The 25,413-nt window shown below is 34.0% G+C and overlaps 3 protein-coding genes across 3 annotated transcripts; all 3 read right to left on the reverse strand.

Annotated features, from left to right (window-relative positions):
• Nucleotides 1-211: 211 nt before the first annotated feature.
• LOC7483809 (eukaryotic translation initiation factor 4G) lies at nt 212-8,750 on the reverse strand. The gene is made up of 10 exons (XM_002302470.4): nt 8,574-8,750; nt 8,261-8,454; nt 7,994-8,148; nt 7,691-7,831; nt 7,447-7,520; nt 7,308-7,364; nt 5,603-6,991; nt 2,311-5,489; nt 1,018-1,212; nt 212-909 (listed from the first exon to the last, which is right to left on the reverse strand). Exons 2-10 carry the CDS (start codon nt 8,428-8,430, stop codon nt 579-581), a joined length of 5,691 nt encoding a protein of 1,896 aa, XP_002302506.3. The 5' UTR covers nt 8,431-8,454; nt 8,574-8,750; the 3' UTR covers nt 212-578.
• A 4,966-nt stretch (nt 8,751-13,716) lies between these two features.
• LOC7483810 (FCS-Like Zinc finger 3) lies at nt 13,717-14,848 on the reverse strand. The gene is made up of 2 exons (XM_002302471.4): nt 14,482-14,848; nt 13,717-14,241 (listed from the first exon to the last, which is right to left on the reverse strand). The coding sequence occupies exons 1-2, from the start codon at nt 14,586-14,588 to the stop codon at nt 14,064-14,066; spliced, it is 285 nt and encodes a 94-aa protein (XP_002302507.1). The 5' UTR covers nt 14,589-14,848; the 3' UTR covers nt 13,717-14,063.
• A 5,302-nt stretch (nt 14,849-20,150) lies between these two features.
• Nucleotides 20,151-23,327, reverse strand: LOC127904945 (uncharacterized). The gene is made up of 3 exons (XM_052450157.1): nt 22,668-23,327; nt 21,823-22,203; nt 20,151-20,222 (listed from the first exon to the last, which is right to left on the reverse strand). Exons 1-3 carry the CDS (start codon nt 23,325-23,327, stop codon nt 20,151-20,153), a joined length of 1,113 nt encoding a protein of 370 aa, XP_052306117.1.
• Between the last annotated feature and the right edge of the window lie 2,086 nt (nt 23,328-25,413).

Genomic DNA, 25,413 nt, shown 5'->3' on the forward strand with positions numbered 1-25,413 from the left:
AAAAAACACATTCACTTTTATTGAATAAACTGATTAAGTTCTTTGGTATCTATAGGAGCAAAATTCGAATCAAATATCAATCAAATTGATACAACATCATCAACATCTAATAAAACATCATCATGCTTCTTATAACTTAATCATCAGAACCATCTTCAATCTCATTAATATTTACAAAATATACATTTAAAACATAATTAAAGAACAAATATTTATGAAATGCTTGCATGTTGAAATCAACATTTACGGAAACTGTACACTTCCAATAACACACTCATGAAAAATCAATCATAAGAACATGAAAATAAAAAGTTCACAATGGAAAGCATGGCGAAAACCATGCAACTAACACTAGATGCCTGCCAAAGACTCGAGACCTGAAAATTAGGACGCTCAATTGAACCTTTCTATATTCGCGGTGATCATTTGAATATATTAAAACATGTAGATGGAAATCCCATGTATAAATCCCCCGCCCCACCCATATGGAAAAATATTTTTTGAAAATTAATAAGTAAACCTAGAAGCACAAGACATGATTTTTTTTTCTAAAAAGATACAATGAGCATCACTATCATCTAAATAAACTTTTCTAGTATCCTTGATCTGTTAGGGTCTGGAGGCCGGAAATCTTCCAAACGCAAATTGGAGGCACCACGAATCTCATTTAAGACAGCTTCTCCTTTCTCCACTTTGATCATCTCCAAAATACTGCCAAGAACATCCCCTGCAAGCCCCAACTTGAGAAGGCTGCCCGGTTCCTCTCCGCCTTCATGTAATAACGGCCCAATCTCTGATAGAGGGACAACATTTTCTACAACAACCCTGCCAATGATGCGTCCGAGAAATTCTGGTGCTTTGGGGGCATCATTTACAGCATCCTCCAAAGTAGTCAGGATGGATTCAAACCTGGTCAAACAAAGTATAAAAAAGCAATCACATTGTAGATATTACACATTGTGGATAAGCGAGATATTAAACTCAATGAAGCACAAAGACAAGGTAAATTGTTCCTACCCTTTGATGAGCTGGTTTGAATCCAATATGCCATTTTGAGATCTTGCAAGGCTGACAAGAAGCTTGGCCAAAAGATCTCTCTCCAAGTCCTTCCTCTCAAATGAGTCTGTAACCCAGATAGAGATCATTGAAGGATGGAAACTTGGGGAATTCAATTCTTTAATGCATAGAGAAACTTCTTTCTCGTCTCTGGCACTGAAAAGAGAACATTTCAACCGATGTGAGAAAATCTACATGCTGAGCCTTATGATATATTACACTCAACCCTCATGAAATCAGCTTCTTCTGCCATAACACAAATATTATGACCATTATGGTAGAACTAGAAGAAAAAAAAAAGAGCCAAATAAAAAGGGCGAGAGGTGGACAAAAGGGGATAGTTAAGGTTGATTACAAATTTTACGATAGTTTGGAAGAAATCTGCCAGATACAGATTTCCTCAAATTAAAACACAAACTATCATATCCCATCCAGCCTTTTCAGTAGCAACATGACATTCAGCTTGTCAAGAAGGACAAATGGAAGCTAAACTGAGTAAAGGTTTACCCTGGAGTGCACTCATATCATTTAATGCTTACCACACTCATATTATTTAATGCTTACCACACTCATATCACGTCTCAGATTGGGATTTCATGCCCGAGCATTGATTGTGATTTCCCTAAAACTGTGTAACTGTCAGTTAAACACAGCGTCTTTGGGTTTCCAAACGTTTCATTTTTCTCATGTCCTATCTTGTTAATGTAATACAAACCAAAAATAACTCCTGAATGGACTTGTTATATAATAAACAATGCATCATTTTTCACGATCCATCCATTTCTACCACAAGCTACTATTACCATCACCCAGTTTGGTAATAAGCAGTCTATTTTTAACCCTGTTGATAACACCTGAACCAAAGGTTGTCTTATTCCCAGAATGATGAGCTTACACGTGTATGGAGAAACCAAGTACAAAGAATCACAAGGACAATAGTCTCCCTTTCCTACATGAAAATACTGTCAATCCCTAGGAAACAAGATTGTGTTCAACAGTAGCAACCAGCAGACTTGCATGTAGCTATGCCTATTTTTGTATGATAGCATAATGCGATACATCTGAGTACAAAAGACATTGCGAAACACGGTACTGAAGTTTGTGAAACATGTTAAATTTGGGTGAAACATGTTAAACCTGGGTGAAACCAATAATTAACTTCAATACCAATTGATTATGATTCTGCTTAGAAATAATCAAAACCAATAATAGAGAGATGACTGGGCAAAATGCATGCATGAGAGGAAATGGTACCTGTAAAACTCTTTTATTGCAGCCGTGGACATATCTCGCAGTCGTTCTTCAGGCCACAGCTTTCCTGTTGGAGTGGTCTGGGAAAAAGGTGGTCCTTGTGCTCTTGTTGGTGGTGATGATCCAAGAGGCCTATCAAAACCATGATCTAGATTCCTCAGATCCCTGTTAACATAATTCATATTTCGTTCCTGACCATTCATTTGATCACAAGCAGGTGGAACTGCAAATCTGTCTGGAGTATATCTTGGAATGATATCTTCCCTTGGGCTGTAATTTGACCGTCCTGAAATGGCACTAGAACCATTCAAACCAGCTGCCATTCTTCTTGGGTCACCTGGGCTTGGAGAAATATCAGCTACAAGAGTACCCATACTGGCAGGTTGTCCTCTAATGGACATTCCTCTTGCAAGTCCACCTTGGGGACCCAAAGTAATAGAATCATCACCAAGGGGTCTTTGAGGTAAGGGAACAGACATAGTCCTAGCCTCGTAAGACTGTTTTTCCTCAAACCGAACATCCTGAGTGCCATGCCCACGAACTTGAGTGGGAAACCCTCGAAAACCCCCCATCTGTGCATTCAGAGAAGGCAACATTGTTGACCCTCTTGGACCAAAATCCATAGGCCCCCTTCTTGGAGAAGGATTGATGCCAGGATTGCGAGCCAGCCTACTAGTTTGCAGCTGTCGTTCTTGAGCAGCATCTCTATGCACTTCCTCAATCTTTTTCGGCCCCTCAACCTTCCTCCTCTGCTGCCATTTGTTTTTCCTCAGATCAATAGAATCCTTCAACATAAACCTAACCCTAGATGAGAGTTTCATGTTGTTCGATAATTTTGCCATCATGTCAAAATATACATCCATATGCTCCTTGGCTTTGGGATGGTCAATCATCTCTCCAATCGTGCTCATTAGTTTGCAAAGAGCCTCAAGATCTTCCTCATCGGGATTCTGATACTGACCCAGCAACTTTTTGATGCACTCGTGCATTATTCTTTCAGTCAACATTCTTTTTTTATACAGCTCTCCAATAAGTCTTATGTTACCAAGCATTCGTCTACGAGCCTTGATTCTCTTTTCTTCTCTTTCTTCTTCAGACTGTTTAATCTCACCCTCTTCATCAGCTTTATTAGCTTCTTCTTGCTCTCGCTCCCCTCTCTCAAATTCTTCCTGACACTTGTTCAGAAGTATCCTCTTGAAAGTTACCTTTTCATTATCTTCAGTGAGTTCGGGCAACTCTGCTGCTAGATGAAAGCAAAAATTAGCATACATTTCACAGAAAGTAGGCTCCATTAAGGCTTTGTCAAAGATCTGTGAGATAACGCCATTAAGTGTGACAACATTGTCAATGTTAACAGCTTTTACTTGCTCAAAAAGCTTCTCAAAATTCTGAGGTGTTAGCTTGTTCAATATGCCTTTCAGTTGTCTTTGCTTGGCTGCTTCTTCATCTGTCACTTTACCCACTTCATACTTTTTCTCAGCTTTGTGCATAGTCTGTAATGGAGTCTGAGGAGAAGAAAATGATCCTTTATGGACAAAAATAGCAGCACGCTGCCATCTGTCAGCATCTAAGCCACCTCTTTGCAGCCCTCCCTGTGGACCCATTGATTGCATGGGTCCGGATAAAATCCCTCCTCCATAATGTACAGGACTCTGTGCTCGTGGATTCCTCAGAGCACCATAGTTGCCTCCTGCAACAGGTCGAAAACCTACATTAGCTCCATAACTGATATCCAAGTGTAAATCCCTTCCAGGACCGGATGGACCAGGCTGTTTACTCCATCGGCCATCATCAACTATACCACTCCCACGGCGGTCTATTCGAGATCCACTATTAGACCTGTCCATAACCCTTGCAGGACTGGGGCATGGATCACGATCAGCAAGATGAGAAACACCGACACCCATCAAGGAGCCTGCTATATCAGATGGAATTTGAAAACCTCCAGGAAGATCAGTACATTGCTCAGAAAATTTAAGGAGGAAATCTCTGGAATATTTTTTTAATTTGTTGGCATTCCCATCTGTATCATGTTGTCCCAATCCTCCAAGTGATAGTTCCCCATCAATTAAACTTTCCAATTTCAGTGTAGACATGTCTGTGGCATCTTCCCAATCATCTGGCTCAGCTTTATTCTGCATGCTTTTCTCACTCGCTACAGTCTGAACCTGAAGGGCATCAGCAGGTGCCTGCTTCAGATTAGGGCTAGTGCTTTCTATGACTTCTGAAGAGATGACATTTTCTTTCTTCTCCTCAGGGCCTTTGTATGCCCCATAAAGATCAGAAGTCGTCCCAGCAAGATCTGCTTTCAGAAGAAATTCTTTTTTCTTCTTCTTCATTCTATTAGCGGTACTCTTTGATCTAGTCAATTCAGAAGGCTTTTCTTTGTAACCAGAAACTTCAAGGGGGACTGTTCCACTACCAGCATTTTCTGCACCTTCCCCTTCATGTTTTGCAGTTGCCTCGGAGAGATCAGGCACTGGTGGAGAACCCTGATGACCAGAAATACCAGATTTGGTAACAGAAGCTTCTTTATTACCTATGTTATCACTGTGACTCAAAGATGCATCCAAAGGCTTTATGTCATCTGCAGAATTGAACTTTCTGGATGTGGAAGCACCCGCATTATCTGATATGTGGTCATTTGCAGTGTGGCAAGTCACGGGTTCTACCAGCCCCTCCTGGGCAGTTTCTGAGGCTGGAACCTCATTGCCAACAGATGTGACCACTGAATCAGATACCTCTTTATCTTGCTTGACCTGGTCTGCAGATTTTGAGTTAATTGATGCTGAAGAAATGTTGTAATCTTGTTTAGGACATTCAGACAGAGATTTCTCTATTTCGTCTTCTGTTGCTGGAATTTCACATTTTAGTTTTTCCAGCTGTGAAGAATCATCCAGCTTAGCATGAGGAGAAATGTGTGTGGTATGAGCAATACCAGCAACAGGAACTTGAGATGAAACACTGTCGAAAGCATCTCCAGCATTGTCAACCTTGGTTTCAGAAACATCAGGATTCCAGGCAGCAATCGTTGACACTGGTTCCTTGATTGATTTTGTCAAAACTTCACTGTTTGCTAATGATGGAGGACTTTTCTCATTTTCTGCAGTTTCAGAAACCCCAGTGCCAGAAGATACACCATGTTCCAAAGTGTGAGAAGACAAGGTTGTCTGTCCACCAATCTGTAAAAGGAAAAAAAAAAGCAAATGAAGAGATAGAACCACTTTAACAAAAATAAAATAAAATAGAGTGATAATTAAAGGAATGTGTGATCTTGAAATCAGCATATTAGTACCTGATGCTGAGGCTGGATATTTCCTTTCTTGCCTGGTTTCTTCTGATGTTCCTTGATAAAGTTTGACCCACTCAGAGCTTCCTTTTTTCGGCCCTCAGCATTAGATACACTTGGTATTGCCTCCTCACACTGAGCTAGTGAAGCAGAAGCTGCACCGTCAACAGCAACTGCTGCAGGCTGTTTAGCTGCCACTGGCAGTGGCTTCACCAATGATTCACCACCAGATTTTATCCGCTGTAAAGAGCTTTCTGAAGAAGCCTCTGAATCCCTTTGAGAGTGAGATGGGCTAGCTTCCCCAGATGACCTTGAGGATTTGAAGAATCCACCCTTTTCAACAATAGAGGAGATCTTTGGAAAAGATGGCTCCACAACTTTCTCTCCATGAGAGCCAACAGCTGGTTTAACAGTCACTTGCACCGCCCCAGATGGAGTCAAGGAGATTGCATTACGAGCATCACGAGCATGTTCTGAGTTCTGTGGTTCTGCAACACCATGAGATACTGTCCCAGACTTACTAAGTGGAAGCGAATTAAGAGCAGATGCATTCATATATGGTGCATTTTGGGGGGGCTGGCTAACTGGATAGTTAAACCTAGGTGGTAGCTGAGAATTAGGAGCTATTTGACTACCAGTTAATGGTAGAGAGCTTGGAGCTGGGAAAAATAAATTACTGGCATTGTAGGAACTAGGATAATAGTTAATTGGACGAGAAGGTGCAAATGATGGAATTGGCTGGGTCTGGGGAACATTGAGATGAGACCTCAGTCCTGATGATCCAGCATCTGGATATGCATCTGTTCGCTTATCAAGCCTCAGCTCTTCATGTGTCTTTGGATCAGTAATCTTGACAGGCGTTTTATGTGGACTGCCAAATTTACCACCCTGCTGTGCGGAATATTGGGAGGTCATGCCGTATGCTAAGCTGCCTAACTGAGGTATCTGAGGACCCATTGGATTCGTAAAACTCATGGTTTGGCTCTGATGCATCATTCCTTGAGGCTGCATAGGATGGTGTTGGAGACCTTGAATAAACACCGACTGTTGCACTTGAGGAGCATTCCCCATAGGTAATTGTATTGGAACATGAAGTGAATTTGCTGGGACACCCTGAGACTGGATTTGTGGGCTTGGACCACGAAACTGAACCGAGACTGGTGGCTGCTGATATTTCATCTGCAAAGAATTCATAGGAATCGGAAGAACAGAAGGCTTCTGTGTCTGGCTCACAGATGGTGCAGGTGGGAGTTGTGTCTCCTTGCTGGCCTTGGGAACTAAATGAACCTCTCCAGTGCTAGTTTGGACTGATGAACTAACTTCCTTCCTGGGCAATTGCTGCTTAGGAGCAGGAGTCGGTAATGAAGGAGCAGGCCTAAATGTATCATGATGTGCCTGCAAGTTGAAGATATGGCATAACTGCTTTGATATTTATTTATAGACATAATGACTATATACATCTCCAGCCAAATATCAAAACAATATACAACTATCAAGATTCAATAACTAAAACACATACTATAATACACTCAAAACCAACGACTGTAGCGGAATTCAAGTGAATACCATTAAATAGATAAAGAAAACATGGAACATCTTTCTTTCTCGATTGCTATTATTTTGCAGTGTCGAAAACTGCTTCAAAGGATATTCCAAGAAAAAGAAAGCGCTTGAGAGAAAAGAGTGGCTAGTTGGGGGAGAACATACATACCTGGTCACGTTTCTGCTCGTCCAAATTAGGGGGCGCAGAGCTTGTTCGAGCAGGAACCTAGAGCACAATCCTTCAGCGATCAAAAACTAAATATTGCAAGTTTCAAGTTGCACTAAAAGCTTAAAAGAGTAACAATTACCTGCATCCCATTCATAAATCCAGGACTAATGGACCCAAATTGAAAAGCAAATGCCTTAGATGAATCTAAGGGGGCTGTGCATCAGAAGAAAATGTAAATGAATGACTTAATATTCCAATCCAGGACTACAAAACAATATCATGAGAAACAGACGCTGAAGATCACTATACCAGACACACACAAAAAGCATTAAAGTCGTGTGTACCCATAGTAGCATGTTCACATAAAAAAGGGGCAAACTTACCCTTGGCAGGTGTCATGTGAGCTCCACTCTCCGAACTTATGGCGGCAGGTTGAGAAGTTGGAGCCTTTGGAACATCTCGGGTGCTTCTCTGAGCAGCCGATGCTTCTGTCGGCTTGGCAACACTGCTTGCATCAGATGTTCCTACAAAAGAAAACATCAAAACAATCGAAAAATTATAAGGAAAAAAAATAACTTTCCGAGCAAAAAGGCATCAAAACTCCAAACTTTGCATTCAATTGTCCCATTCCTTCCACCAAAAGCGCAATTCTTTCCCTACAAGGAGGTAAAAATCATCAAACATACCATGTGATTGGTGTTGCGTCAGGACACCATTCTGCACATTACGGATTGTAGAAGCAGCATTATTACCGGAATCAGAAGAATTCACACCAGAAGGCAAATTTACCCTACTAGATTGCCCTCCTCCTTGCGTAAGATTACTAGGCTTCTTATTAAAACTGCCCAACATCCAAAAAAACAATCAAAAAAGAGTAAACCTTAACTCATCCTCCTCTTAGATAAATAAAAACCCTGAGTTTTTGACAAAACAAAGGGAAAGAGAGCGGGTACCTGCGATTGGAAGAAAGAGAAGAAGAAGACGGTGAAGGGACGGGGGGGCCACCGCCCTTACCGTGAGAAACAGAGGAAGTCCGTTGCTGACTAGAGCTAACGGATCGTCCTGGTTTCCTATATTGTAAATCGCTCTTATCACTGCCACCCCTTGATTGATTGTAGGACATATATTCTTATTTTCAATAAATTATCTGCAAAGATTTAAAATTAAAAAAAAAAAATCAGATCCACCAGACAATTCAACATCAAAAGTCAGTAGCCGTTAATAATTGATTAGGGTTTCTGATTAGAAAGTTGATTGATATCGTACCCGGTGAAGTGAGGAAGAAGAGAGGGAGTGGGGAACAAAGAGACGGAAATTAGGGTTTTACTGGACGGTCATGACGGGAGAGGGGGGGAAGGGATAAAAAAAAAGAAAAAAAAATAAGTGAAGCAAAGCACGTATGAGTTATAAATTTATAATTTTTTAAGATTAAAAAAAAATCCTGGAGAGAGAAGGATAGATGGGAATGGTAACAAACTAACTAAAGGCAAGGTGATGGTCAAATGTTTAGGTTTTTTAGGAGATCCAAATCCAATATCGAATAGGTCAGTCAATCACTTACTTCTTCTTCCTTTCCTTTTTTACCTTTTTTTTTTTTACTGTGTCGCCGACCTTTCCTTTTACTTTAAGTTTGATTCACGCGCCGCCATGGTGGTTGTGGGGTTGGAGGGCGGTTGTGAAAGGGGGGAAAGTTTGTGGTGTTTGGAGTGTTGCGAAGGTGTTTGCTTTCGGGGGAAAGTTTTGTAAAGTTTTACATGGAGTGCGGTTGTTGGATGTTGAGTGCTCCAGGGATTCTCTGCTTGTATTAAAATTACATGTTACATAAACCTGAACTAGTGTATTGCAAATATGGGGGGAAGATGACATTGAAAAAGTTTTAGGTGAATATTGTGCTGATTTTTTTTTTAAGTGTTTTTTTAATATATGAGAATAATATTTTTTATTTTTTAAAAATTATTTTTAATATTAGTACATCAAAACGATTTAAAAATATAAAAATATAATTAATTTTAAATAAAAAATAGAATTTTCATGGAACACTGTTTAGAACATAATTTCAAATAACACCTAAATATATAGGTTTACTAGTATTTATATTTTTTTATTTGTTTTCATTGGTATCTCACCTTATATCACTGCTTGAATTAAAAATATATATATAAAAAAAATAAACATGCATTGCAATGCATGATGTTTTAAAGAATTATTAAAATTTTCTAACATGAGGTGACCCAACTAGATTCAATAAGCTTATTTTATTTAATTATATGATAAAAGAAACATACAATGACATGCCAAAAAAAACACTTGTAAAGATTTTGAAAAGATCTTTATAATCTTACTTGAGAAGATATATTGAACTTAATTGCTTTTTATAATTTTTATCAAATTAATTTTTGTTTTTAATTAAATCCTTGATTAAAATTAACTAGGTCCATTCAAAGCCCGATTAAATCATTGGATTTAATTATTTTACAAGTCAGCCCAGATCTTCAGTATTTTTTATCTTAAATTCTCGTTGTTTTCTTAAATTAGGAGTTCCGTTGCTGTAATTGAGTTTTCAATCTTTGCTTTTTGGTCCAATTTAGTTCTCCAACTTTTAATTTACGTGATTAAATCCCTCTTTAGTCTATTTTTATCAACAATACTCCAATATAACTATTCATCTAGCGTTTTGACCTAATGTTATTCAAAAACTCATTTATTTGTGACCCAATAATATTTTTGAACTTTAAATTTTTTATTATTTTTTTTACATATTTAAATATTTTCTTAAAGAAATATATTTTTTACAACATGAATTTTTGGTGATCCAAAATTAAGCTATAACAATGTTAAAATTCAATGAAAATTATATGTACTGCGTAAAATTTTTCATCATAAGAAATTATGCCTACGGAGCAGAAAAGCAATATGTGAATTCTAATCAACTGCAACAACGGTAATTAATGTGTGTATCATAATCAATTCCAACGGCAACAACTAATATGTGTATTGTAATCCACTGTAATGGCAGAAATCAATGTGTAATTGGTAATCAATTGCAATGACAGAATTTAATAAGTCAATTTTAAATAAAACACCACGGTGGACTTTATAGTATGATTTAAAACATATAGTATGATTTAACCATCTAGGTGGTGGTCCGGTGATAAGAGCTTGGGACCAAGAGATTTGCTCCCTCTATGGTCTCAGGTTCGAGCTCTTGCTCATATGATGACCACTGGAGGCTTACATGGTCGTTAACTTCAGGGCCCGTAGGATTAGTCGAGGTACGCGCAAGCTGGCCCGGACACCCACGTTAAACTAAAAAAAAAAACATATTGCATGAGCGGGGGTATTAATTAAAATGATACAAGTCGACCATATGAGCAGTACTATTGATTAAAACAAAACAAGCTTACTGCACGAGTAGTGAAGGCTATAATTCCTAAAAGAATCAAGCTGGCACTTAAATTGAATTTACTAGTAGTTTTTAAAATGGTTGGTGGTATTAAGGAGCCTAAGATAATAAAATACTTGTATTAAATAAATGATTCTACTTAATAAGTTAAAAATGACAATATGTTAACTTGAGATTAAAATAATATAAAAGAGCCATTCATAAAGTATATTAAGATTAAAAAATAATATGGATGAACCATAAATGGGCTTAAAGTATATTAAAATTAAAAAAATATATATGGATTGATCATAAATAGGCATAAAAGTATCATAAAATAATACATAATGTTTATGTACAAGTATGCTCTCATAATTTCTAGATTAATAGTGATTTCCGTGAAAAAATACGCAAACTTTGTAAGAATATCTAATCAATATAAATAAGTATAAATTCGACTCAATTCGAGTCATTAACATTCATATATTTGATAAGCAAGAGAGAAGTGAGGAGTGATAAGGTTGAGGTTGCAAGTTTTAGCCCTTCCATGGGAGGAAAAAATGGTGGTAATAGTAAAATAAGGCTCATGTATTTTTTTGATGAAGTCATGAAAAACTTAAGACATGACTGGGCTTTCCATAACTGTGATTTTAGATTGAAGAAGTAGCTGGATAATTAATCATGAGTTTTTCTACAAAAACAAGTTTTCTGTAGTACAAGAACCTTCTATTTATATTTATGGACATTTCAGAACAAAAAATAGTGGAGACTAGTTGTAATTAATTTGCAATTTGTTATCAGGGATGCTTTCTTGTATAAGAGGTTCAAATTGGTCTTATAGCTCGTTGGAAAAAAAAAAAACAACAGAGTAAACCCAAAAAAGAGGTAATTTATTGTATTAAAGTTGACATGAAGTTCATTGGATTCTATAATATTTGTGAGTTGCTTAGTTTTACTTGTAGATTCTTTGTTTTTTTTTTTTTTGCAAAAGTTGGGCCTTGCTCAAGTTTGTTTTCTTGAATGATTTTGGTGTATTGATGCTAATGATTTCGATGCGAGTTTTGAGAAAGACTTGGAACTGGAAAAAAAAATTGATGAAAATAATTACGAGTAAGTTCAAAAAATCATACATAGTTAGTAATATAGTCAATAATTTTACATGCAAACAAGAAATCAGAGGAAAATTTTTATGCAATGGAAGATAGTGGTGACTTGTTTGGGTTTGGATTTTTATTTTTTCCTTTGTGATGTTATCATGGATGCTTGGAAGCATGAAAGGTTCAAAGTGAAGCAATGTAAGGTCTATTCCAGGAAGAACAAGTTAGGATTTACTGGCAAAAAAGACACAATGCTTGCTACTTGAATGCATGGCCAGGCACTAGCCTCAAAAGGAGTAAAAATTAAACCAGCTGTCTAGACATCACAGGCATTCATAGTTCAAAATATATCCGCTTCTGATTGTTAATTTTCTCCTGTCATGTTGAGTTTTTGTTAGTTGATGAGCTTGTTAATCTTGTTCTTCCTTGTTCTCTTTTGGTAGAAGACTACATGGATTTCCAACCAAAACATGTGTGTCCCCTTCTGCAGTTAACAGAGTCTAGCATCCTCTGCGGATCATTGGAGTTTTCTTCTTCTTCTTTTCCACCCTGTATATAAAAACTTTTTACATGTTTTTTTATCTCGAAAAATCTCTGATGATAATACTATATATCACTTGAATCATGCATAGTTTATAGATTAGATTGCTGGTAAATACTTTTAAAAAACTCGTTTTGCGCATATGAATCATTTCCTGGTTTCAACGCTTTCATTACAATGAAGGATTAAAGTTTTACCTCAATTTTAAATTTGAATTTATTTTATATTTAAACCATTTAAATTTTTGTTATTGACCAACGTGATTTTCCCCCAATATTGTAAACTAAGACTGAGAATTGTTTAAAATTCAAAAATAAAAAAAAATAGCAAAATCGACTTCATTTATTGTTTTATTATAAGAAACTTTTAACAATACAAATAATTCTATACTAGTTACCTTCTATGCCAAAAAAAACTCAGATGATAATATCAACAGTGAAGCTTTTCTCCCTCACTCTTTTTTTTTTCTTGTTTTCAATTCAGCCCTCCTTTCTTTTTTCCTCTTTTTTTTGTTTTTTTCAATCACAGTTTCAAATTTTTTTTACCTTTCATACAAGTTTAAAAACACTAATTAATCAAGTCGATTAGATCATATTAAAACAACTTTCACAAGATTTAATTTTAAACCGGAGTTAGATAAAGAGTCGAGTGGAGAGTTCATTTTCTTTCAATTTTCTTCTTGAACTCTTTTTATTCTTTGTTGAGTTATCTTTAAACTGGTCACGTTGACTAATTAATATCAAAATAACTTTTATATAATTTAATTTTAAACTCGAACTTGTTAGTAAAGAAGGGTTTTTCTTTGTAAATTAATTTGATCTTCTTAGACCACCAAGTTGATTGATTAGGGAACAAACTGAGTTAAATTAGTGTCTAAAAATACCTTATATGGTTAGGGATTAAACAACTGAAGTTAAGATTCTTTCATGTTGTTAGATTTTCACAAGAAAGTGCCACGTGTCAAGACGTATTCATTCTACACCAAACCCTCAAATGGAAAGAGCAGCAATATCTGCAAATGCAATACTTACTTCTTCAATGGCAAATAACAGATGGATACCATAAGATGACTCTTTTGTGGAGCGAAATTTAAACTACTATAATTCATACCTGTTTCAACACCTTGACCTGCTTCAATGAATATTTTGAATCGACCAGCTCCTGCTTTCCCATCAAAACTCTTTTGCCTTTTTTTTTTGTTCATGCCGTTTAGATTTGCATCTCGTGGTTCAGAAACTATAATAACTGGTTCAAATGGATATTTGCTTGTTCGGAATTATTATATTTCTTCTATGTAGTTCAAATAAATAAATGAATAATCAAATGATGCATCTAGAAAATCACTGTTTAATATACATAGTATAACATAAATAAACAGAAGCACAAACATGAAATCTTAAATCTCTTTAGATCCATTAATTTCCTCGAAATTTGTTCGCAGAAAGGGAGAAAAAAAGAAGATAGAAAGAGAGACGAGCGTTCAGGGTTCTACAGATCATCCCATATGAATCCTCTTTAACCCGTATAAACACTCGCCCAATAAAAGGACAAAACAAGAGCAAAAATCATCCCTGGCAGGTCTCGCAACTCTCCTTCCTCCCGTCTCTAAACTGCAGTCATACCCACCACTCTTTTGGAGATGAAAATTGATATTTTTGTCTTGATCCCAGAAGCGGAAATTTAATTTGCTCATGATTTATATCCTTTAATTTCTGACAAAGCCCTCTGTTAAATTATCAAGCAACAGCAACTGTGCCTGTCCGTACAGTCTTCTTAGAGGTAGAATCCTTGGGATCTGATTTTCTGGTAGATCTTGAAGAGGAAGATGACATTTTCCAGCTCTTCTTCCTCGTAGACTCATCCACCTCTATTTGTTCTTGCCTGCACTCCTTGCTGCAAAATGGTGTGTTACCTCTGCATAACAATTTTCAATCCCCATCAGTAAAACAAGGACAATAATCATAAACCCTGCTCATAAAGACAATGAAACTCTTTCTTGTTCGTACATGGCACGCGTATATCATACACAGACAGTTCAGAGACTAGATGATTGTGTTGCTCTGTATGCAACCTTTTCTTCTTCTTCTTCTTCTTCTTCTTCTTTACAGTTTCAAGAGCCCATTAAAGAGAAGGAGTAGAATTGTAAGAACTAACCTGTACATGAAGATGTCGGAGTTATAACCAAGGGGTTTGCGGCAGAGAAAACAAGCTTCAAGAAAGTGAGGCTTCTGGGAATCCATGCAACCACTGTAGTGAGACATGATTGATTTCTATCTTAAAAGAAGAAACCCAAATAGTCTTTTCAACCACAGGGTAGCAGTAATTGTAGAAGAAGAAGCGAGAATGGAGAATGGAGGAAAGCTCCACGTACTAAGCAGGTCGAGGAGGGCAAAACTATGGGGGAGCTGGGCGGTTTATAAAGAGAGAGGTTACAGGGCATGCATGTTTCTTGAAAGCTACTTTTGTTATTCGTAATGGTGTTATTTTATTTCTGGTGCCTATTTTTCAATACAATAATCAGTGGTGCTGTATTTATTTTATTAATTCCCAAGTAAACATATGAACGTTCAAAGGAGTCATTGGAGATCGGAGACATTGGGAGCCGAAGGCTCTGTAAAACATAAATTTCAATATCATAAGCTCATTTTTCTGTGAGAATCAGACTAATTTATTTGAAATAATTCAAATTCAATTGGTTGGTGGTGGAAATATCGTATGGCTGTCAAGGCAACAACAGGCGCGAAATAAGTTTTATATTTTATTTTTTTGTTGGTGAGAAGTTTTTTCTATGATTTTTTTTCATGATATATATTTTTTTATCGTTTGAAATGTAATTACCATTTTATGATGCGCTGAAATTTTATAGTTGGCATCGCTGACTAACCGGGTTAAAATGGTTATGTGCTGGAAAAAATTATATTATCACTAGCATCAATCATTTTAATCATGATTTCATGCTATACGTGACATAGAAACATAACATATACCTAAATAATACTTATATTAAATTTTATTAGTAATATGTGTAAACTATACTTGTATTAAATTTGTGGATACATTGTTTTTTCCTATAAATATTTTAAGTCATATATAAGTTATAGTTAGAGTTTGTTTCCATAAGTATCACGATTCATATTAAATCTATTAAATAAAGACGAGTTAAGATGAACGAAAACTTTAGGTGAAAATATAAATGATGTTTTTTAAAATATTTAAGAATTTATATATATATATATATATATATATATATATATATATATTATAAGTGAGGCCTTGAATAATCGTCATTTAATTTAAGCTGACTTTCCTATTAAATATGAATATTTTAAGTTATTAATGTTATTTTAATCAAAATAACAAACAATTTATAATTCACATTATCATCGTTTAAAGTTTAAATTTAAAATGAAATCATAAGACATTATAAATATAATATGAAACTAGGATATAATAATTTTGTTTTAATCGTGACATGCAAAAGATTATTCGAGAATGTTATGACCATTGACTTAAGAAGGAAGTAAATTATTGGGTGTAAATGCATAATACCATTGTTATCGTATATGATTAAATTATAATACATTATGGGTGCACTTCTCATGATCTCTCTAGACAGACCAATGACTCAAGTATAAGCAGGCCCCACAATCCAATAAACAACAATAAAGTTCTACTAGGAGCTGAGTAGACGGAGGCCCACAAGTAACTCAACAAAAGTTAATGGGCCCCGCCTTGACGCAACATCTACTTGGCTCGACTTCCTAGGGTCCATGTCTATCGGGCCCACAACAACTGCCCGTGTGCAACGGGCAGTTGCCCCCATGACGTTTCTATGTACACGTGCGAACTGCTGGTGTATCCAGCGAAGCACATCGAGAGTATTCGTCAAGATACGTGGCATGTTATTAATAAAAAGATGTCTGTTCTCGAGGTCATCTTAATCGACGGTGAAGAATGTGCCATTATTTGAGGGTGACCACATAGGGATTCCCTGCAAGTTGGAGCGAGAACGGGAATATATTAAATAATATTTTTTATTTTTAAAATTATCACATTAAACAAATTTAATTATATATATAAAAAAAATTAAAATATTTTAAAAATACTTTTTAAAAACAAAAACAAACACATTATAAATTTAAAAAATAATAATAAATATAAAATTTTAATATATTTATAAACAAAAAACACTTTAAAAAATATTTTTCTACTATACTTTCAAGCAGGAGTTTTAGCTGTAATTCTCACCATAGTTTTTTTCAAAAAGCTATAAGCTGTAGTTTTTAAAAAGTAATATATAAAAAGAATTATAGTATTAATTTTTAAAATATTATCAAATATTTAAAAAAATATAAAGAGATGGTAATTTCCAAATGGTCATTTTATGTGGTTGCTGTACTAGCTGTCAGCTACTGAGATGGTTGTTTTTTGTCTTTTAATAATAATAATAAATATAATTCACAGGTTGAATTTGTTAAATTAATGGAAGAATCAATTCCACTTGGGCATGAGGTGCTTATCAAGGTGAGTGAGTGAGATGGGTGTGGAATATATAAATAGATAAGAGGTGCCCTGCTTATCAAAGTGAGTGTGAGATGGGCGTGGATTATACATCAACAAAAAAACCTAAATTCTCCAATAAAATTATTATGCATCAAAACACATATTACTGTTAATTGTTTGAAAACAAGAGAAAATGCACTAAGCTATAGGAATAAGATTATTTTTGCCATAACATAACTAGCTTTAACATATTATATAAGGTTATAATTGTTATTTCTATACTTTTATTCACATTTAAATTACTACTTTGGTCCTGAAATAATAAACTCTTATGCTTTTGTCTTAGAGATGTTTTTGTCCTTTTATTCTTTTTGAAATAATGAGATTACTTTAATGTTTTTTGAGACAAAAATAATATAACTCTTGTTAAAGTATTTTGGTTATTTCATATTAATTTTGTTATAGATTTCGAGATTGCTCGAAAATATTGTTGTAATTGTTCTATATTGAACGTTATTTAAAAAAGAAAAACCATCTTACACACGGCAATGTGTGAGCGACTGTTGTGTCATTTACGCAACGCATGCAGGGTCGTCCGGCCATCAAAAAATGACCTTACAGAAAGGCATTTGAAAAATCTCAACATCCTCTACACAATGGTGTGGCGTGTGTGTCAGAAGCGTCTCTGGTTTGATGTTGAATACCATTGTTTTCCTTCTTTTTTTCTTTCTCCCAAAAAATTGTGTCACCCACACAAAATTTCATAACAACCCTTTAATTTCTTTTTTCTTCACATTTGGTCTTTATCCTTTTGATTACTATTTTTTTTAATTTTAGAATAACCATAAAATTACAAATATTTTTCAACTTCACTCCCTACTATTTCTTAATCTATACATAATTTATCAAATTACATTTTTTTTTAATTTTGCCCCTGGTATTTTTAAATATATGGGTAATCTATAAAATTACAAATATTTTTTAATGTCACCCTCCTATTTTTCAATCTATAAATAATCTATCAAATTACAATTTTTTTTTCAATTTCACTACCTACCATTTTTTAATCTATAAATTAACTATCAAATTACAATTTTTTACAATTTCACTCTCCTGTGATTTTTTTTATCTTTTAAATTTGATCTTTTTTTAATTGTTATTTATTTTATTTGGGGTCATTTTTTGAGTTTTTGTATACAAAATTCATTCTCCTTAGGTTTTTTTTCTATCAAAATTTATCTCCATTGTTTTTATTGTTTTTTTTTCTTTCAGAAGTTTTTTTTTATTGATATTTTTTTCACGATTTTATCATTTAAAATTAAATATGTTGAGAGTTAAGCTTCTTGATTGGACTCATGTCTAAGATTTCAAAAGTTGTAAGTTTTAGATACTAGACCATGTTTAGAAGGATTGTCCGAGTTTGCTTGGTTTCCCCCCTCTTTTTAAGCTGATCTTTTCTTATTTTTTTTTTCGTGTTTTTTGGTTTGATTCTATTGGGTTAGCCTTCAATAAGCTTTTATCAAATTTCTCCTCCTTTTATTTTTTAATCTATAAATAATATATCAAATTTCAAATGTTTTTTTAATTTAACACCCTATGATTTTTTAACCTTTCAAATTTTGTCATCATTCTTTTAATTGCTATTTATTTTGTTTGAAATCATTTTTTATTCAAGTTCCATCCTTCTTGTATTTTTTTTATCTCAAATTTTATCTTTGTTTTGTTTGCTTTTGTAATTTTTTATTCATGTTTTCAACGATTTCATTGTTCAAAACTAAATTGGTCGAGAATTAAGTTTATTGATTGAAGTTGGGTTTATGATTTAACGAGTTGCAAGTTTTAGAGATTAGACTAGGTTTAGAAGGTTAACTTGAGTTTGCTTTGTTTTTTTTTAAGCTGGTGTTTTCTTCTTTTTATGAGATCTGTTCTGTTATTTTTTACGGTTTGCCTTCTCTTAGGTTAACATTAAGTTGTTTGGTAATCTAAATAAACTCAAGTCTATTGTTTTATCCTTTTTTTTTACAGTATTTATTGTTCTTGCATTTTTTTGTATTGTTTAGATTACCATTTGAACACTTGGGACTTGGATTTTTTTTACCCTAGTATCTCTTTACACCAAAAACAAATTTGTCTGCTTGCAGCGAAGCATGGGTAACAAATCTAGTATATGTATGATTTTGAAATCTCAAGTATATATCATGAGATGATGTCTGGTATTGCGATCCAATTATATTTTTAAGTTTATTTTATTTTTTTATCTTAAATTTTTATTAATATGTTCTGGATTGTTTTGATGTGTTAAGATAAAAAATATTTTAAAATATAATTTATACCATACTCTTGAATAGATACTCAACTTATAAAGTTTGAAGTTACACGTTTGTGCTATTATTTTATTGGTTGCCTTTACAAACATTTTTTTTAAACGTTAAAAGGACATTTTTAACGAATACAAGGAAAAGGCCACTGGGTGCCCTAACAGTACTCTTATCTGGATGGGTAATAGTAGCTTTTCTCATTCTTCTACTTATTTATTTTCCTGGAAAATTCACCTGCCATGTTTTTTTATCCATCTTTTGTTCCTATTAATTTTGAATCTATTGGCTGTGGGCTTATGCATTCTTGTAGGAAAGACTGATTTATTTATTTATTTTTGTGATTATATGATTCTAGCAATTAGAATCAATCTTATAAGTTAGATGGGTCTTTTTCTACATAATTCATGGATTTTCTATTTTCTTTTCCCTAGGGTTTAATGTACATGGTACCTAGGAACAATGGTGTTTATAAGAGAAGAATAAACATGGTACCACATTTTTTCAAGGGCCGGAAAAATCTGATTTTTTCATGCGGGCATTAGTTAATTTGGGTTTTTTTTTTATGTTTTTATGGGCAATTCTTTTTAGAGAATAATGATTATTTATTTATTTATTTATGAAATGCCTTAATAGTCCATTAATTCAATTAGTTTTGCGGACAATGGAGAATGTAGTGAAAGAAATTATCAACTCATTATCTCCATTTATTGAATAACTTTAAGAGACCTTCTCTTTCTTTTTATATTTCTTTCCTCCCAAAATATTACATGTACACGAGTTAAAGCATCAATGTATTTTTAAATTTAATTTTTAGCCTAAGTCATATATAAAAGGGTAAAAAGTAAAGTGATAACCTAGCATGCCTAAGCTTAATAGAATGATAAACCCATATGATATGAGTTTGACTTACTTCCATATCCAATATCATTGGATTCAACTACGTGCTAAGCTTGGATAAACATGGATATGGGAAGCTTTCAGGACTAGTGTCCTTGGATTCAGTTATGTGTTGAGTCCAAGTGGATATGGGTCTAGCAAGCTGTCAGACTCAACGTCCTTAGATTCAACTTTGCACTGAGCCCAGGTGAGCACAAGTCTGCTAAGCTACTGGATGTCGTGTTCTTGGGTTCAACTACGTGCCGAGCCAAAGTTGACATAAGTCTGACAAGCTTGCGGACCCAGCGTCATTAGGTTCAACTACGTATTGAGCCAGTAGACTTGGGTCTGAAAAGATACCAGACCCAACATCCTTGGGTTGAGCTACACACTAGGCCTAATATGATCATCAAACCTATGCTTACTTGAATTTGGTACAATACTAAGCCAACATTTTGCCAAGAGACTTCGTTTGTTTATTTTTATGATTTTTAATATAAAATATTAAGGTCAAGAATGCTCATATCCCTACACCCATAGGTGTATAAAAGTCTTTTTAAGGGCTTGCCATATTCTCATTAACATTAATATTGTGTAAATGATATTTGTCTCTCGTTAATATTGTGTACGAGATATTTATTCATCTTTAATATTGTGTAAAGGTTATTTATTCCATATTAATACCGCTATAAAGAAATGACATCCCAAACCCCTCAATTCAACCAACATGATAAGGTTCAGGGGTTATACCTAAACATATTGGATTTTAAAACATTATAAGAGTTCATGAACAGTCCAAAACCAAAAGCCATATGTAGAGAGAGGTTAATAACGAGGATGATTTTGAACTAGTAAATGAAGGAATTCTTTTTTCTGTAAGATGATCATCGAGGAATGTATAATAATTTTTAGCCTAATTCATAATTTTTAGACAGACTACGAAACAATGCTCAAGCTTACATTGAAAGTGGTTATTACCTAAGTTACTCGAACCAGTTTTAGCAGCTGATATGGTGAGAGGTGGTAACTGACTGGTGAGAGGTGGTGAGAGGAATGTTGACTAATTATAAGTGTTGTGAAGATGACTTTCAATTTTCACCTATTATAAGTGAGGGGATAATTTGTTCAATTCAAATGCTACACAAGAGGACAACTAAAAGTTTAATCTTAGCATGACTAATTTATTAATTTTAGAATTTAGTAAAAAAATTACACATCACCATAAATGATAATTAATTAAAAAATTAGTTGCACCTAGAATTTTTCTCTCATATATATATATATATATATATATATATATATATATAGAGAGAGAGAGAGAGAGAGAGAGGCGGAGCTAGGATTATTTGTTAGGGGTGGCCAAAAATAATATAACAAGATATAATATTTGTTTTAATTTATTGTACATGAGTTGTAAAAAAAAAACCTGTACGGTTTAGGTTTATTGAAATAACTTATTACAAACATTTAATGACCTTTGTACAAGGTAAAAGGTTTGGAGCATACCAAATTGAGTCAAAACAATAAAGTTAATTTCATCTTCATGATGTATCCATCACTTTAATGTTGTTGGTCTTTATACCTATCAAATATAAACATATAAGAAACATAGCTAAAGCGAAGCATTATTTATGTTTAATAAACTTTGAAATAAAGTAAAAAATAATAAAGAATGATTCTTACATATTTATTTTAATTGTGCTCGTCGTTCTTTCATAGAATAGAAATCATTGATTATTATATCAATTGTGAATCTTTCAGCAATTTCTTTTTCTACATAGATAATCAAATAATTTGCAAGAAAATCATCCTCCATCTGATTACGAAGTCTTATTTTAATAATCTTCATCGCTGAGAAAGCTCGTCCAGTAGTTGCTATCGAAACAGGAAGAGTCAAAATAAGCCGAATCAACCTGTCAACTAGTGTATAAATTGTTGATTTTTCTGTTTCAACCAATCCTTGACATAAATCAGCAATCGATAACATGCTCTTTAACTTTGGATGATTGGATACATCAAGCTCATAATGTTGCAAATGAAGTCTCAAATGAATTTTTTCTTGGTTAGAAAAATCTTGAGGATAGAACTTGTCAACAAGTAAGCATATATCTTCAACGTTGAATAATTTATAGCTATTTCTAGGATCTAAAGCTGTGCTCAACTTAAGAAGCTCGATCGCCTGCTCATTGAATCTATTATTTAGCTCTTACAATTGTTGATCAATGATAGCTGTAAATATATCAACTCGGTAGTGATGTTCAACTGTTTTACTGATTTTTGTTTACATCGAGATCATCCCACACTAGAAAAACAAGCATCCATATCAAGAACTTCAATGTCTTGATGCTTACAAAATGATGTCATTTTTTGTAAAAGAGTTTTCCAACCATCATCTCTTAACTTCTGAATTAAAATCTGTGTGGTAGTCACCAAATGCATATCATTTAAAGTGTCTTGAGATTTTTGTTGTAGGGCTTGGCAAAGCACATCAGCAATTCTCATAACATCCTTCATTATATGTAAGATGAATGCAAAATCAAATGACATTAGCAACTTAAATGAAAAGGCCGCATCACCATATTGAGAATAAGTAGATCCATCTAAAGCAATGTTTTCAAGAACCAAGCAAGTTGCCCCATATATTTTTATCAAACTGCAAATTGATTTGAAGTGTGAACTCCATCTGCTATCTCCAGGTCGTTGCAAACCACCTACTTGATTAACTCCTTTACCCATTTCAATCTCACCAATATCAACTAAATGTTCAATTGTAACTGATTGAAAAGCCTGTAATTCATCATTACGCTTACAATAAGTACTAACAATGTTAATAACAAAAATCAAATTATAACAGAAAGTGTGAACATCATTACGCTTACAAGAAGCACTAACAATGTTAATAACTATATCCAAAAATCGTTCTCGTATAAATCCACTTCTATCAACAAACCTAATAACAATGGACATTTGCTCTCTTCTAGATTCATCTCGAGCTTCATCTACAATTAAACAAAATCTTGCATCACCAATCTCATGACGAATTGAAGACTGAACATTTCTAGCAAAGACATGCAAAATTTCTTTTTGAATTTGATGTGAGGTGTATTTAGCATTTTGTGGAGCATTACCCAAAAGAAGAGCACATACTTGTTCATTGTATGATACTAAAAGTTTCATCATTTTAAGAAAATTACCTCGGTTTTTTGATTCTGAACGTTCATTATGCCCTCTAAAAGCACATGCTTGAAATGTGACCCAACGAACAATATCTATTGAAGCTTTAATACGTAATTGATTATTCATAATTTCTTGAGTAGTTTGCCTCTTAACTACCTTCTCAATATGACATGACTAATTTTTCAAATTTTCCAAGCACCTGGTAGCAAATCTATGAGCTGAATCTGAACCTTTTTCCATATGAGTCAAAAAAGCACACCGTTCCCCATCATTAACTTTCTTCCAACAATTAAATCCTTTAATAGTAAAGGTGTCTGATCCTGGCTTTCCATATGGTTTACTTGGAAATAAATAGCAAAGGAAACAAAATGCAGTATTTTTCTTTCAATATTCAAGCCACGGATAACTTTTGAACCAATGAGACTGAAATCGACGAGGATGTTTTTTACCAGTCAGCGGATATTTAGACATCAAAGGTTGATATGGTCCCAAATTAATGTATGCCCTTTGAATTTCATCTTGTTGATTAACCGAGTATTCCCAAATTTGAGGACGATTGCTTGGATCTCTAATTAAATGAGCAATATCGATTCTAGTAAGAGGCTGCTCACTAATCAACACAGGTTCTTTGTAAACTGAAGCACATTGAGGTTGCTCAACCATAACTTCAACATTACACATTGGAGTTGGTTCACTAGGCAGTGAGTTATCAATATTTTTCCTTTTCTTTTTCAAAAAAAGAATCAATTCTTCTTATTTTGTTCATGGTTCAACCTAAAATCAAAACATATCATGAGAAAAAATTGATAATTTTGGTAGCTCTACTAAAAACAAAACATAAAAAAAATCCAAACATAATCAAAACAAACCAATAAAATATATCTAATTAATTAGAAAAACAATCACTACAACAAGAATTCAAACAACAATGGTTAGAACTAGCAAATTTGAAAAGAAAAAAGAAAAAAAATAAAATTATAAAAAAAATCTCATCAAATTCTTAATAAATATCTCAAAAAAAAAAAAAAATTTAAATTTGAGTTATCGATGCCCAATTACCTTGTTTTGTTTAATGAAAGATAAATTAATCAGTGCTCTGCTTCAATCTTTCCGCATAAAAGTTTTGTCTGTGATTTGTATCTTTATTCCTGTTTTTGTTTTTGACTGGCTGCGTTACAAGCATTTATATTTTTTATCTTTCAGCAAAGCACATTGATAACTTTATATTTTTTTCTTTTCACGTTGGCACGTAGGTACCATTTAATCAAGGCTAAGTCTTTCCACATAGGCACCTTTTTAAAAAATATTACAGCACCTCATATTTAATTACAAAATAAAAAAAATGTCTTGCAGGGCCCGGACCCCTGCTTGCCTCCCTTCATTCCACCCCTACACACCCACACACACACACACAAATTTAAAATAATTAATAAGATCTAACTAATTATTTTTCAAGCACCATAAAAATTTCTCGTATTAAAAAATAAATAAATTGGACATGTTTCTGATAACATTTTTTTTTAATTAAAATCCTCCATCCTATCATGAAATTTTGACCAATCCAACTTTACTAGAAGAGTCAAAATCCATTCTAGAAAGGAAACATCAATAAAAAATAATTTTGATAAATAAAACATTTACAAAAAAACTCGATTCAATTGCAAAAATGCATTTGAGAAATACTTACATAATTATCGATTCTTAATTTACCTCTACCACCCAACCTATTCTGAATAAAAAAAGAAGAAGAAATAACATGCCAGTCTTTTTGTTTTTTTTCATTTAATAGCAAGGAGCATCATTGGACTGACTTGCAAGTTTTATCATTAGAGGATTTTAAAGGTGCATCCCTATTATCATCTCAATGCATTTAAATGAATTTAATGAATTTTCTTGGATGCTAGCTACTATAGGTAAGTAAAAAAACTGAAAAACAGAGAAAACTAGAAAAAAATAACTGAAAAAACCGAACCGAACCGAACCGAACCGAAACCGAAAAAAACCAAGCCAAACCGGAAAAAAACCGAGCAGAACCGAAAAACCAAGCCAAACTAAAAAACCATGCCAAACCGGTTTGAACTGGTTTTTGTCATAAAAAACAAACCGCAACTGGTCGGTTTGAACCGGTTTTGATTTTTTTTTTTTAAATTTCGGTTTGATTTTTTTTTTATATAAAAACTGAACCGAACCAAAAATAATCACCCCTACTGAC

The sequence above is a fragment of the Populus trichocarpa genome, chromosome 2 (assembly GCF_000002775.5).
Source record: "Populus trichocarpa isolate Nisqually-1 chromosome 2, P.trichocarpa_v4.1, whole genome shotgun sequence".
Taxonomy (NCBI): Eukaryota; Viridiplantae; Streptophyta; class Magnoliopsida; order Malpighiales; family Salicaceae; genus Populus; species Populus trichocarpa.

Excerpts from the sequence above, each read along its gene's own strand:
- LOC7483809 (XM_002302470.4), bottom strand. The coding sequence starts at position 8,430 with ATGTCCTACAATCAATCAAGGGGTGGCAGTGATAAGAGCGATTTACAA. Across the intron at positions 7,521-7,690 it reads TCACATGACACCTGCCAAGG|CCCCCTTAGATTCATCTAAG; the intron begins GTAAGTTTGCCC and ends TCTGATGCACAG. Across the intron at positions 6,992-7,307 it reads ACGAGCAGAAACGTGACCAG|GCACATCATGATACATTTAG; the intron begins GTATGTATGTTC and ends TTCAACTTGCAG.
- LOC7483810 (XM_002302471.4), bottom strand. The coding sequence starts at position 14,588 with ATGTCTCACTACAGTGGTTGCATGGATTCCCAGAAGCCTCACTTTCTT. Across the intron at positions 14,242-14,481 it reads TCCGACATCTTCATGTACAG|AGGTAACACACCATTTTGCA; the intron begins GTTAGTTCTTAC and ends ATTGTTATGCAG.
- LOC127904945 (XM_052450157.1), bottom strand. The coding sequence starts at position 23,327 with ATGAATAATCAATTACGTATTAAAGCTTCAATAGATATTGTTCGTTGG. Across the intron at positions 22,204-22,667 it reads CAATTTGCAGTTTGATAAAA|GCGATCGAGCTTCTTAAGTT; the intron begins ATATATGGGGCA and ends TTCAATGAGCAG. Across the intron at positions 20,223-21,822 it reads AGATGGAGGATGATTTTCTT|TGCAAAGTTGAATCTAAGGA; the intron begins GCAAATTATTTG and ends ACCTGGGCTCAG.